The sequence below is a fragment of the Capsella rubella genome, unplaced genomic scaffold (genome assembly GCF_000375325.1).
Source record: "Capsella rubella cultivar Monte Gargano unplaced genomic scaffold, Caprub1_0 scaffold_6, whole genome shotgun sequence".
Classification (NCBI taxonomy): Eukaryota; Viridiplantae; Streptophyta; class Magnoliopsida; order Brassicales; family Brassicaceae; genus Capsella; species Capsella rubella.
Window position 1 is genome coordinate 767465 of NW_006238918.1, and position 14333 is coordinate 781797.

The 14333-nt window shown below is 35.4% G+C and overlaps 4 protein-coding genes across 4 annotated transcripts in view; 3 read left to right on the forward strand and 1 right to left on the reverse strand.

Moving 5' to 3' along the window:
* The first annotated feature begins 714 nt into the window (after positions 1-714).
* On the forward strand, positions 715-3103 carry LOC17881846 (probable serine/threonine-protein kinase PBL19). The gene is made up of 5 exons (XM_006287770.2): positions 715-945; positions 1369-1772; positions 1864-2124; positions 2210-2332; positions 2419-3103. The coding sequence occupies exons 2-5, from the start codon at positions 1404-1406 to the stop codon at positions 2926-2928; spliced, it is 1263 nt and encodes a 420-aa protein (XP_006287832.1). The 5' UTR covers positions 715-945; positions 1369-1403; the 3' UTR covers positions 2929-3103.
* Positions 3104-6746: 3643 nt separating this feature from the next.
* Positions 6747-9110, forward strand: LOC17883210. Its single transcript, XM_023780069.1, has 10 exons — positions 6747-7135; positions 7231-7400; positions 7485-7558; positions 7635-7689; positions 7785-7859; positions 7951-8024; positions 8109-8157; positions 8253-8337; positions 8437-8493; positions 8589-9110. The coding sequence occupies exons 1-10, from the start codon at positions 6778-6780 to the stop codon at positions 8642-8644; spliced, it is 1053 nt and encodes a 350-aa protein (XP_023635837.1). The 5' UTR covers positions 6747-6777; the 3' UTR covers positions 8645-9110.
* On the reverse strand, positions 8958-12676 carry LOC17881078 (cell division control protein 48 homolog E). The gene is made up of 8 exons (XM_006287023.2): positions 12529-12676; positions 12210-12372; positions 11637-11865; positions 10747-11513; positions 10433-10654; positions 10273-10344; positions 9539-10180; positions 8958-9441 (listed from the first exon to the last, which is right to left on the reverse strand). Exons 1-8 carry the CDS (start codon positions 12555-12557, stop codon positions 9133-9135), a joined length of 2433 nt encoding a protein of 810 aa, XP_006287085.1. The 5' UTR covers positions 12558-12676; the 3' UTR covers positions 8958-9132.
* Positions 12677-13751: 1075 nt separating this feature from the next.
* The window catches only part of LOC17884347 (membrane magnesium transporter), a 2162-nt gene continuing 1580 nt past the window's right edge, over positions 13752-14333 (forward strand). The window contains exons 1-3 of the mRNA XM_006286810.2: positions 13752-13942; positions 14048-14100; positions 14192-14292. Of these exons, the coding sequence (XP_006286872.2) occupies positions 13870-13942; positions 14048-14100; positions 14192-14292 (227 nt within the window). The 5' untranslated portion in view covers positions 13752-13869. The remainder of the gene's footprint in view (positions 13943-14047; positions 14101-14191; positions 14293-14333) is intronic.

Sequence of the window (14333 nt, forward strand, 5' to 3'; positions counted from 1 at the left end):
TCCATATAAGGTGTGATACAAGAATGATGAACATTTACTCACCTTTTCATGTAGAGAATCCAAAGACTACACGGCGTCGTTAAGACATTTCAAAGGGAGACTACTCACGTGATGTTTGTGAAGAAGCAATAACACTAAGAGGGGATTCAAGAACCGGATTCTAAAGATGCAACGAATGCCAAGTCTCACTCCATAAAGAATGTTGCATTGGGAAAGATTTATACATGAATCCTGGTTCAAGATTCAGGGTAAGAAGACAGGAATTCGATATTGTTCAAAACAATGCTTTCAGTATTCGACCTGTCAAAGACGTTGTAAATATAAAATGATGTTTAGAGCATCTTCTGGAGATGTATATTGCTCGATAAAACACATTTGATTTTAGCAAAAATATATGGCTCAATGAATCATGCGAAGTGCACGTGAGAAAATCAAATAAATAAGAAAGTCTCATACTTTCATTCTATTTTGTAATAAAAAAGAAAATTGTTCGGCTTTGAAACTATACATATCAAGATTAAATCTATAAATAAAGAGATTATTCATACAAATACGGTTTTAGTGGTCGATACTTTCTTCAATTAGCACTTGTCTTTTTTTATGCTTTCAATTATTATTCATTGACCAAATTGTCGACTAAAAGAATATCATAAAAAAAGAAAAGTCGTCTATCTCTCTCAACAACCTTTGACTTCCTTTATTTGATCCTCCTCCTCTTTGATGGATGGATTAGTCTTTGTTCGTCAGCTTTTCTTCCTTCTCCCATCTCTTTTATTTTTTTTTGGGTTCCAAGTTCATTTCATTAGGACCACTAAACAGCTCCTATCTTCCTCTTTTCAAGTCAACTATACTTCGCTTGGTCATTCTCTTAAAAATCTCTGTGTGTTCATCTTCTCACAAAGTTTTGATTTTTTTTGTTGTCTGTAAACAACAAAGATCTCAAAGGTCAGTTCGTAATTTTTTCTGCCAAGTTACTTTACCTTTTCTATCACAAATTTCATACTTCCTTCTGATTCTTGTTTAGGGATGAAAGAAAGGTTTTTACTTTTTAATCTTTAGTATACAATTTTTGCAGGTTAGGCAAAGAATGTTTTTTTTTTTTGGCCTAACTTGCAAAATCTAGGGTTCGTTACAGATTTTGGGGCTTTGTTAAATCTCTAACTTTATTTCACAATTCATCAGGTTCCTTGCTCTTGGTGATATAGAACTTGATCCTTTCTTTTTGGTTCAAAAATAGTGCATTTAATTGAACTTCTTCAGTTTGGTTTCTTCTAGTGTAGTCAAAGTGGTTTGGAGTTTCAATCATTGTTTTGGTTTGAATGCTACAATGAACTAAAACTTGCTCACTCTGATTCGTTTGTGTATCAGTGGAGGAACCTCGGTGTTTTAATATCTTTTCGAAGATGAAATGCTTCTTATTCCCTCTTGGGGACAGGAAAGATGACCAGAGAAGCCCTAAACCGGTTTCACCAACCTCTAACTTCAGTGATGTAAACAAAAGCGGTTCAGATTTCAGTCCCCGGGATGTTTCTGGAACGAGCACTGTATCTTCCACTGGGAGGAACTCGAACATAAGCATCTCAGCTAGAGAAAACAACCTTAGAGAGTTCACCATTGGTGATCTTAAATCTGCCACAAGGAACTTCAGCAGGTCTGGTATGATCGGGGAAGGCGGTTTTGGTTGTGTCTACTGGGGAACGATCAAGAGCTTAGAAGACCCGTCTAAGAAAATCGAAGTTGCGGTTAAACAGCTCGGCAAAAGAGGGTTGCAGGTAAGGTTTTGTACATCCTTGTTCACAGTATTCTTCATCTTCATCAATGGATATCATATAACATTTAGATATCATGCTTTGGTTTTTGCAGGGTCATAAAGAATGGGTGACTGAAGTAAACTTTCTCGGTGTAGTCGAGCATCCAAACTTGGTGAAACTGCTGGGCCATTGTGCAGAAGACGATGAGCGTGGAATCCAAAGGCTTTTGGTTTATGAATATATGCCGAACCAAAGCGTTGAGTTCCATCTATCCCCGCGGTCACCAACTGTACTTACTTGGGACCTCAGATTGAGAATAGCCCAAGACGCAGCTCGAGGTTTAACATACCTTCATGAAGAGATGGATTTTCAGGTAAATGAACATCAAATCCTCTGTTTTTTTTTTCACTTCATCAGTCTCTCTCATCAGTTAACTAAAAATATGTTTCTTTTTGTAGATAATATTCCGCGATTTCAAGTCATCCAACATTCTATTAGACGAGAATTGGAAAGCCAAGCTTTCAGATTTCGGTCTGGCTCGCTTAGGGCCTGCACCAGGATCAAGTCATGTTTCTACTGATGTAAGTTTTTTCACATTTTCACTTGATTGGTGATAGAAATCATTGCAAGATCAAGAAAGTTGTATTTTTTTTTTCGGGTTTAACAGGTGGTAGGAACAATGGGTTACGCAGCTCCAGAGTATATCCAAACCGGTCGTCTCACATCAAAAAGTGATGTATGGGGTTACGGAGTTTTCATCTATGAGCTCATTACAGGAAGGAGGCCGCTAGACCGGAACAAGCCTAAAGGAGAGCAGAAGCTTCTAGAATGGGTGAGACCTTACTTATCAGACACAAGGAGGTTCCGGCTCATAGTAGACCCGAGGCTCGAGGGGAAGTACATGATCAAACCAGTGCAGAGACTCGCGGTTGTAGCCAATCTTTGCCTTGCTAGGAATCCAAAGGCGCGTCCAAAGATGAGTGAGGTGTTAGACATGGTGACAAAGATTGTGGAATCATCATCGCCTGGGAATGGTGGCAAGAAGCCGCAGCTGGTTCCGCTAAAGAGTCAAGAAGCTTCTAGAGACGAGGAAGAGAAGAACAAGAAGGATCTTGATGGTGGCGAAGGAGGTTGGCTGGAAAAGTTGTGGAACCCAAAGAATGTGAGAGCTTGTTGATACGGGCTAAGTCAGAAACACATTAGTGAAGTTCAAAAAAGCCTTTGTTTAAATACTGTAATTTTAACAAACTTGTGAGTTTTCTTACATTCAATTTTTTCCTTTTTTTGTACTAATTCTGTTAATTTTATTGTTTGTTGGGATTCTCATATTAAGCTTCTTATTAAACGATGTATCTGAAATATGTATGATCCAAGTGCTTTCGAAGTCTTTTTGCAGTACTTCACTCACCTCGTAGCAGCTAACATCAACAAGCTAATAGGCTATTTGGGCCTTTGGTCACAATCTTATGATAAGCCCATTATAAAGCTCATACGGTCTGTTAAAATCGGTTTAAACTAGGTAACCTCTTCGCCCACCTTCTGGGCCTTTGAGCACAATCTTAATAAGCATATGATAAGCCCATTTTTTATTCACATTCACAAAAATTGAATGCACTATGCATCTGCATCATCCATGGATCAAGAGAGGGTCGAGTCGTCGTCACTAATTCATATGCATTGATGCCTAGTTATCTATTATCATCATAGTCACATACTAGTTTTAAGAAATTTCGTTTCAGATTTTTTGTTTAAATTTAAGTTTAGTTTTTAAGAACTCGAAATTTAAATGAAAATTATCCAGGAAGAGGAAAAGAAAAAAAAAAAAAACACATTAAGTGGAATAATGTTGATAAGATTGCATTCAACTCATGTGTACTAACAATGGCAAACAATCTGACTTTTGAAGCATTGATTTTGGCTGAAAACAGGGGAAGCCATTAAACTTATAGCCTCTAGGTTCAATTATCATATATGACATCTCAAGATTTATTAAAAAAAAATTTTTTGTATAAAAGTGACGTGAAAAGCAAATACAGTAGGCAAATAAAATTTCGAGTAGCTCATTAGTGTTAAATAAAACTCAATTGAGAGTGATTCACATAGTAAGTTGAGAAAATCTAGTTATATAATATCAACATAACATATTGTAAGCATTTTATGCAAACATTATAGTATACATTATTATTTACATAATCGAACTTTGGAGAACCCTTGCTGCATTCGAAAGCATGTGTCAAGTTTGTTATATCTCTTGGATAATACGAATCACTAAGTATATTACTTCTTATACAGTCACGCTAATCACGTATTACTTTTTTTTGTCAAGTAGCTAGTATTGTCACTAGATTTATTTATCTATTTACATGGTATGATTGGTCTGAACATAGAATTTATACTAAACCACAATGCAATGCATGCATGTTGTTTTGGTAGTTATGCTCTCTATGAAGTATGAACTACCATAATAGTAACATTTATTCATATTTTAACTCTATATAATAATGCATTGACCCTTTTGAAATGGACTATTTTGGTTATTGTATTACAACTAATTGACATGTAACATATAATATGCACATAGGATAATCGTTTTTTATATATATAACAGTGTTGCTTAAAAGACTACATCAGCATAATCCTCACAACTACTTATGACGTTCATTAAAAACCACACGATAATTACGTATAAGTTTAAATAAATTTTGCTACCTAACAAAATTATTCGTTACAAATGAAATTACACACAAATAATGGCTTTTGGGTTTCTCAAATCATTCATGACCCATGCCATAAATTGTTTTATAAATTATATACCGTAATATTATAACATTAGGCTGATTCAACATAAAATTGACTAGTTTCCTCTTTTTTATACTAGTATTTTTTTGCGAAGCAATTTGACATATTATATTACGACTAGCTAGTCCATTTACATTATTTTAAAGTATTTAATCTCATTAGTGTAGATCTCATTGCTGCATGAATATGTCAATCTAGGTTCCTTTTTAAATAATTTGAAGCATTCGTAAAGCATTCCATATGATATGATTCATTCACCGCGAGAACATAGAACCTTGTTCATTTATTATAACCTAGAGAATGCTTTAATAAAATCAAATTTGTTTTTATGTGTTCCCTAAGAATATTAAAATGTATTGCGTGGGTTTTAAAAATTAATAAAAATTAAACAAAGGGGGCTGCCTGAAATAATTGAATTCGATGGTTTTGGAATTCAATAAAATTGAGTTGGTGCCACGTGTAATTCTTACACTGACAATTATAAATAAAGTTATTTATTCCCGCCGGATATGATTGGGAATGTAATTAATCAAAAAACTATGCAGCCATGTGTTTTATTATTGGACCCTCTTTTCAGAAAATTTTCAATATTTTTAGCCTAACACTTTGGTTTAAATTTGTATTTTCACTTTTAAAACTATTACATTTGCATGCTAATCCTTCCTTAAATGCTCATTAACTACAAAACTGATTTTTTGGGGATTTGTTAAAGTGTCCAAAATATTTACGATGAAAAGAAATTCATGATTCATTTATGATTTTATATCAAGGAAAAAATAAATGGAAATAAGATTTTTGCATGTAAAAAGAAAATAAAATAAAAGGAAATTAAGATTTCTTACAGGATGACCCGGTAAATTTGAAAAAAAAGTCAGAATATTCAATCTAATCACACAAACAAAAATCAAACTTTACTTTGATGAAAATAATGATAAAGCTTTTCGTTTTTTCCCCTTAATTCATTTCATGCCATTAGATTTTACTTCTTTTGTTTTCCATCTATAAACAACTTGTTAGCTCAAGTCTAAAAAAATAAATTAATAAACATAATCTAATATAGATTCCATTTCAATTCCATCTATGATAAGAAAAATAATTTAGTATCAAAACTAGATTCTACGCCCCCCTAATTGATAAAATTATAGATTTTGCTAATCAAGTTTATTTATTCTCAAGTAGACCTCTTTGGAAAATGCTCTCACAACATTAAAGAATAATAAATAAAACAATAAATTATAAGTGACGAAATCTTGACCGTTCATATTAATGATCCGACGGCTACAAAATCTTATGACAAAAGAGCAAAAGCCCCCAGAATTTCATATAAATATTGAGTGGCATTTTGCGCGTTTTCTCATTTTATTTTTTATCTTTTTTATTATTTTTGTTTTTCTGGGTTTCTCAGAATCGAAAAAGGCGACAACTTTATTTTTATTCGAATCATTCTCGATCCTTTTTTTTTTTTTCCATTTCTTCATCTTCTTCATTCATCCGCCAAAAAAATTGAGTCTTTTCAGAAGAAAAAAGTTGCGAAAAAGTAACACAAAATCCCATTTTGAAATTATGTTTACTATTTCCAACCTAAATTCTCAATCTTTCTTCCTGAATTTCTAGTAAAATTTGTCTATTTTTAGTAAAAAAAAATCAATTCCGTCTTCAAGTTGCAGGGATTAAGCAAGTGAAAGGTGAGTTTTTTTCTCCTTTTTGATCTTACTTCTTCTTACAAACTATATTATTTTCTCAGATCTAGGTCGGTTTTTATAAATCTTTTTTTTTTATATATGTATCCTCGATTCATAGCGAAAAAAATCGAGTCTTTGAGTTCATTACTAAATCTCCAAGTTGGTCTCTTTGTTCGACTCTTCAAAAGCTTTGATTGCGACAATGACAACAGTGTCTAATTTAGGAAAAAACGAACATTGATTGGAGAATTTTGGAGTAACAACATTGTATTAGTTCTTTAGAAGTCACATTCCCCTCTTTGTTGAAAAGTCTCTGTTGTTTAATTTTCCCGTCAATGCCCAGAGAGGTCTCCCAAGATTTACGCAACTCAACTCTTTGTGTATATTTATTGAATTTTTTTGAGTGTAAACTAAGTCTTTTCGTTTTGTTTTCTTCTTTGAAGAAATGGGTTATTTGATTTTGATTTGTTATGGATAAGATTTTTTGATTTCCTGATAACATTTTTCTTGGCAGGTTTTTTTTTTTTTTTTTTTTTTGGTTGAAGATGGTGTCACATGAAGAAAACACAGGTATTGTGGAATGGTTTCTTGGTCCGCATCCATACGCGTATCCTCCTTATGGTATTGAGATGATTCATGAGGATGATGAAGTAGCTCATCATCACCAGAGCGGTGAGTATTACAGAGAGTATGAAGATCATCATCCTAGTAGCGATGTAGATAATGATGAGATCATTGCAAGAACACTCCAAGACGATTTTTTGCAGCTTGAAATCGCAGAAAGTAATGATTATCCGCATCAACAACAACAACACCATCAACAAGAAGGTTATACTAACAACTATAGTAATAACAACAATGGATATGCTTGGAATGATCGGCCTGCTGTGAATTATTCTTCAGGTTATTATTGAACAAGCTCTTCCAGTGGTTTATGCTTTTTATGTTGTTATGGTTTTGGGGATTAAATAACAGAGATGTGATTTTGGGTGTTGTAGAATGGGTAGGAAATGATAACGATCAAGATGGGAGGAGTGATGATTCGGTTAACGTCTTTTCATGTTCAAGCCCGAGTGACACGGATGAGTATGTGTACTCGTGGGAATCAGATCAATGTGATGCTGATGGTGAATTTGGAAGGAGATTGAATCAAATGGTTCCCATTCCGGTTAGTATTCTAGAGATTCTATTATGTTTAAATTGATGTTAAGATGTTCTTTTCATTTGACAATCGATTGTGATCTATATGCAGTATATACCAAAAATAAATGGAGAAATACCTCCAGAAGAAGAAGCAGTTTCAGATCATGAAAGACTTCGGAATAGGTATGTTTGTTTTCTCATTTTTGTTTGCTATCATATCGAAGCCATTCTTGATTCCATTATTTTATCATTGTTTCAGGTTAGAGATGTTTGACTTCACGGAGGTTAAGGTTCCAGGGGATGGTAATTGCCAGGTAAACTTCTTCATTAAGTGAATTGTTGTGGAAGAATTAGATTCTTACTCATCATTTTTAATCTTGAATACTCCCTCCCAACTTTTTCTTTTCAGTTCCGTGCTTTAGCTGATCAACTGTACAAAACCGCAGATCGCCATAAACATGTTAGACGACAAATAGTAAAACAGGTTTGATGTTCTTATTGCTCTTCAGAATCTTTACAAGCTTCCACAAAGTCGCATGAACTCATTTTTTTGCAATTTTCATCTCCTGGTTTAGCTCAAATCTCGTCCAGATTCTTATCAAGGATATGTTCCTATGGACTTCTCTGAGTATCTAAGAAAGATGTCACGGTAAAATCTCTTCTCCTAGTGGACTCCATAACCGCTTCTGTTTCCCCTTCTCTTATTTAAGCCTAGTGTTAAATTTTGAAACAGGAGCGGTGAGTGGGGCGATCATGTGACATTACAGGCAGCTGCAGATGCGGTATAACTTCTTAAAGTTGAAAAATATGAGCTTATCTTCATTTGCTTTTCTCAGTTTATAGTTAATCAGTTTGGTGAAACATTTTAACATTGCAGTATCGGGTGAAAATAGTAGTCCTAACATCGTTCAAGGATACATGTTACATCGAAATTCTTCCTACCTCCCAAGAGTCCAAAGGAGGTAAAGAGTTTATTTCACTGTAAATTTGCTTGTCTACTATATTCCTATCTTGTGATTGTTATTACAAATACCTTTTATTTTTGCTCTTGTTGTCTGCAGTAATCTTCTTGAGCTTCTGGGCAGAGGTTCATTACAATGCCATCTACTTAAACAGAGGTAACTTGTAGAAATCTTATATTTTACAGACTATGTTTTGCTTCTTTCCTCTTCATCTTAGTTCTCTTCTTCTTCTTCATATTGTTGGTGTTCAGATACATCTGAAACAGAGCTACAGAGGAAGAAAAAATGGTGGCGTTTCGGAAACTAGACAGGCCAAGGATCATCATCACTGGGTTACATTAATATTTATTGACTTGAGAGAGGGATGTTCTTTGAAATAGTCCCTTCGTAGAGAGAGGATGAACAGAGCTCACAGCTTCAAAAAGGCTTACAATAATATTATTTTCTTCTTTGAAAGAAAGAAAATTTTCTGCCAAAAAACAGAATTAACAAATGAAATAAAAAATACACAACATTTTGATCATTTCCTTGTTCATCTAGTCCAAATCCGAACGAACAGTTCCAACGAATTAACTTTTTGTCGTATATTATTACTTCTAAGAATATTAACCTTAGGAAACTGATCAAAAGGATTGTGAATGAAATAAACATCGAAACAATTTCCTAAGTGAGTCTTTTGAGTGATGGATAACATGACAAACCCGGAGGAGTTAACTGTGTCGCTCTAGACATCATCTAAAAGATCAATTTAAGTTAAAAAGAAAATAAAAAACCATTACTGTGCGAGATCATAATCTAACTGTAGAGATCGTCGTCCTCAGCTGCAGCTGATGAAGTGGCAAAGGGATCAGCGGCTGCACCACCAGTAGTGCGTCCGGCAGCAGCGGTTGGGTCAAACCTGAACTCAGATCCAAACCCTCTCGATTGCTGCAGCGTCTGAGCAAAAGCTTGGTACTTGCGAATATCAGCATCACTTACACTTCTCCTTGCATATTTCATTGACTCTTCGAAATGGGCAGCTCTAATCTCTGCAACTTCATCATCAACCATATCTTCCTCCATAGCCTCTGGATTCTCGCTCCTTCTACGCTCTCTCTCGATATCCTGAGGAACAAAAAAAACACAAAATATTGTCAAGATTAAAACGAATTGGCATTTAAGGTTACTCAATCATGTTTCAGGAGGTAAACAAATCTCTGACCTTCTCAATGTTTTCTCTGATGGCGTACTTGCAAGCTCTCTGGCAGATTTCAGTGATATCAGCACCACTGAATCCCTGGGTGTACTTAGCAAGTGCAGTCACATCGACATCTTTAGCAACAGGAGATTTTCGCAAGCAGGCCTTGAAGATATTGAGACGGGAATCTTCATCAGGTAGAGGAATGTAGATAAGCTGGTCGAGTCTTCCAGGTCGAAGAAGAGCTGGATCGATGATATCAGGTCTGTTAGTTGCTCCAATAATGAATACTGTCTTCTTTGCGTTCATTCCATCCATTTCTGTTAAAAGCTGATTCAATACTCTATCAGCTGCACCGCCTGCATCACCCACGCTGCTTCCTCTCTGAGTAGCAATGGAGTCGAGCTCGTCAAAAAACAGAACACAAGGAGCAGATTGACGAGCCTTGTCAAAGATTTCACGGACGTTGGCTTCACTTTCTCCAAACCACATTGTGAGAAGCTCAGGTCCTTTGACACTGATGAAGTTTGCTTGGCACTCGTTTGCTATGGCTTTGGCTAAAAGAGTTTTCCCACATCCAGGAGGACCGTAGAAAAGAACTCCCTTTGATGGAGACATTCCAAACTTTTCGAATTTCTCTGGATGCTCCACAGGGTATTGAACAGTCTACATTAACACAAAAACAAAAAATTGATCAGATCAGTTCTAATAAATGAAACAATTTTGATCAAATCTAAGGATGTAAAAACAATTTTTACCTCTTGAAGCTCTCTCTTAACATTCTCAAGACCTCCAATATCCTCCCAGGAGACATTTGGAACCTCCACAACCTGTGAAAATAAAATGAAATGAAATTATCAATATCAAACAGGGTAAGAAACAGGTTAGTATACAATTACAAGTAAGGATCAAACTTACAGTTTCACGAAGTGCGGATGGGTTGCTGTTTCCAAGAGCTGTATGAAAGTGTTCATTAGACACCGCCATGGAATTGAGGATTTCGGCGTCAATAGAGTCATCTTCCAAGTCAATCACATCCATCTTCTCTCTGATACATTGAAGGGCAGCTTCAGTGCATAGAGCTGCAAGATCAGCTCCAACATATCCATGCGTGTCCTTGGAGATTCTTTCTAGATCCACCTGTTTAAAGGAAAATATAAAAGGTTAATATACATTGCAACCAGAAAACATCAAAAAAGCTTCCAAATATGCTTAGATGATAGAAAATTTACATCTTCAGCTAGCTTCATGTTCTTCGTGTGGATCCTAAGAACTTCAAGACGTCCAATTTCATCAGGAACACCGATGTCAATTTCCCTGTCGAATCTTCCAAACCTTCTCAAAGCTGGATCAATACTGTTGGGGCGATTTGTTGCTCCCATAACAATAACATGGGCACGAGATTTCAGTCCATCCATAAGCGTAAGGAGCTGAGAAACAATCCTCCTCTCAACCTCTCCATTTGTCTTATCTCTTTTTGGGGCGATAGAGTCAATCTCATCAATGAAAATGATAGAAGGGGCGTTCTTCTCAGCCTCCTCAAATGCTTTCCTGAGGTTGCTCTCACTCTCACCAGCCAGTTTCGACATGATTTCTGGTCCATTGATACAAAAGAAAAATGCTCCGGTTTCATTAGCCACAGCACGAGCGATAAGTGTCTTCCCAGATCCAGGAGGTCCGTAAAGCAGAATTCCTTTTGGTGGCTTCACACCAATTGATTTAAAGAGTTGTGGATGCCTCAAGGGAAGTTCAACCAATTCCCTAATCTGAGCCATCTGTTTCCTGACACCACCAACATCGTCATAACCAACCTCATCAAGCCTTTCTTCGTCCTCCCTCTTAACTGGTTCGCCCTCACAGAAAATCTCTGTATCTGGAGCCACCACGCAGTACTCAGCAGGATCAGTCTCGATTACTTTGAACTCCACACTCCTCATTCCTCCTCTCACTAGGAAAAGATCTCCCTTCCTTACTGGGCGGTAAGCCTCAAGGAAGTAAGCTGTTGAAAAAAATCAATATAAGTTCAGAAACCAATAAAAAATAATAAAAAAATATGTTACAGCAAACAAAGACAAGCTAGACTATGATACGAAATAGAATACAAAAACTCAAACAAACTTACGTTTCAGATAAGCATCAAAGAGGTTTCCAGTAACCCCTTCCACTGTATCGTCAACTGGCAAGATGTGCACACGCTTTCCATACTTGACATCTGGGCATTGGTGAACAGAAATAACATCTCCCAGCCTAACCCTCAAGTTAGACCTTACAACCTTATTCATTCTGATCTTGGGTTCCTCACATGATTCATCAGCAAGGGCAATGCACACAGTGTCCTTCCTTTTCTTACCCTGCAAAGCCAAAACCCAATCATGTTAGAAACATAGAGAAAAAAACCAATTCTCAAACTAGAAAAGTGAAAAGTTGTAACCCTAATATGCACTTATTTACAAGATCATACAAAGTAAGAAAATCTTAGTGATATACAGCAAAGACCCTGACGACCTAGCACAATTGCGGACACAAAAGACAGTCTACTTTCAAAATATTAGCCAAGCAAGAAAAAACCCTAATTTGGCAAACCAACATTCTATACTCAACTCTCAAGAGGGTCATAGCAGCGACAAAATCCAAGCATAGCACAACTTAGTACTCAATAATATAACACTCTAGACATAAGGAGTAAAAACCTAACCTTGATGAGAATTGTATCGCCTCGGAAAAGCTGGAGCTTTTCCATGGTAGCAGGATGGAGAGAGACAACAGAGTTGTCATCGTTAATAGCTTCATCGACAACGAGTCGATTAGGAGACTTCTTCCTCTCAAGAATCGCAGTACTGAAATCCTTCTTAGGTTTCCTGAAACAAAAAACAACACAGGAAGTTGGTAAATCAGCTGAAAAGATGAGATCAAACTAAAAAACCCTAATCACACATCGAAAAAAGAACACCAAGCAAAAAAAAATCGAAACTTAATGATCGGAAAACGAGAATCGAAGATCTGGGTGTACTTACGAGTCGGAGGATTCAGGTTGGTTTGACATAGTAATAGCCGAAATCGCCCAAAGAGAGTGTTTTCTCTGAAGAAAGTTGCGAAATTTATTTCTAAAGAGAAGGTTTTGAGATGATGATGATGATGACGATGAATGGTTTATGGGATCTCAAGGCAGCTGGTTTTGGGATTTATAGCTCTGTGATTTCCTTCTTGTTGGAAAAAGAAGCGGAATTTAATTATTTCCTTTTTCCTTTTTTTATTTATTCATCTTTAAACGACCCCTAACTTTTAAATCATTCCCAAAAAGTTCCCATATTTATTTATTATCATTAAACACCTATTATTTTCCTTCAATTTTTTATCATTCATTTTATATTATTATATGATTTATCAAGCATTCAAACAACAATATTAACTAAATTTAGGAAGAAAAAAAATGTATTTCATTGTGAGTAATTTTAACCTTAATTTAATAATTTCATATTCTGAGGAGGATACCTAAATGTGAATTAAAAAAGTCATGGGGGAAAGTTGAAAATAAAAGTTAAAGTTGTTCCTTTGGGTTCTTTTTTTCTTTTTTTTTTTTTTGTCGACAAGTTCCTTTGGGTTCTAGTCTTCTAGGTGTGATAACAAAACACAAGAAAGGAATAGAAGTGTCTTACTTAGGTAGCGGTATCAAGCAAGCTACATGTTTTCTATTTTTCTTTTTTTTCCTTTTTTCTATATAGAAATTTTACTATCTTACCATTTATTTTCTTAGGTCTAAATTACAATGCCCAACTCAATACCAAAAAAAAAAAAAGAAATACAATGCCAACTTCTTCTTTTTTTCTCGACTTTTTAATACCAATTTATAACCCAAAGAAATAAATGTCTCCATCTAAAATATATCTTAATCAAATATGAAATCTAAACAAATTTTTTGGTATTGAAAAGCTCATTAAAAATTGAACTTATTTTTGTAAATGGTTAACAAATTAATTGCATTTTGTTCCGACTAAAAATATTTATTTTAGAAAAAGAGTTTGTTTACAAGATTATGAATTAAAATATTTTGTTATCTGCCGACCAAAAAAAAAAAAAAAAAATATTTTGTTATCTCAATCTAGAATATCGGTGAGTGAACGTCTAGAATATTCTCAATCTAGAACTACGCAGCGTTTATTGATCTCTTCGATATCAGACGTTGCGTCGTTTTCGATTTGAGATTTGCGATATTATAAACTACATGCCGTTTTGAAAACTCCACTGATCGTCGTCTTCTATTCTAGTTTGATTCTCGGCGGAGGATACTCGACGAGAAAATCCAGATCGGGAATTATCTTTGAGAAGAGGAAAAAGATAACTGAACTTTTTTAAACATGAATTTAGGTTTCGTAGTTGGAGTTTTCGGCGTTCTGATTCTCTCCCATGCCGCTTATTCAACAATCCAATGTATGTGTCTACTCGTTTGAATCCAGTTCCAGTTGAGTCAGATCTACTTTAACTTTTGAGATAGCGTCTATATATCTTGATTTGGGTTTCTCTTATTCGTCTCAGATAGAGGATTGTTGAAGATCATGGAGGAAGAGTTTTCTCGACCACCGATGAATGTGAGTATATTATAAAGGTTTCTCTTTTTCCCCAAACTGGGTTGGAATTTTGTAAGCAGTGATTATATGTCTTATGATTTGGTTTCTTAAGGTTATTCTGGAGCTGATCATTGGACTAGCTCTGTGTATGTGGGCTGCTTTGACTTTCCCTGGGAAATTTCTCTCGATCCATCCGGATTCCGATGAAAATAGGTTTGCTATCATGTTTCCCTTGAACTCTCAGTTGTGTATCA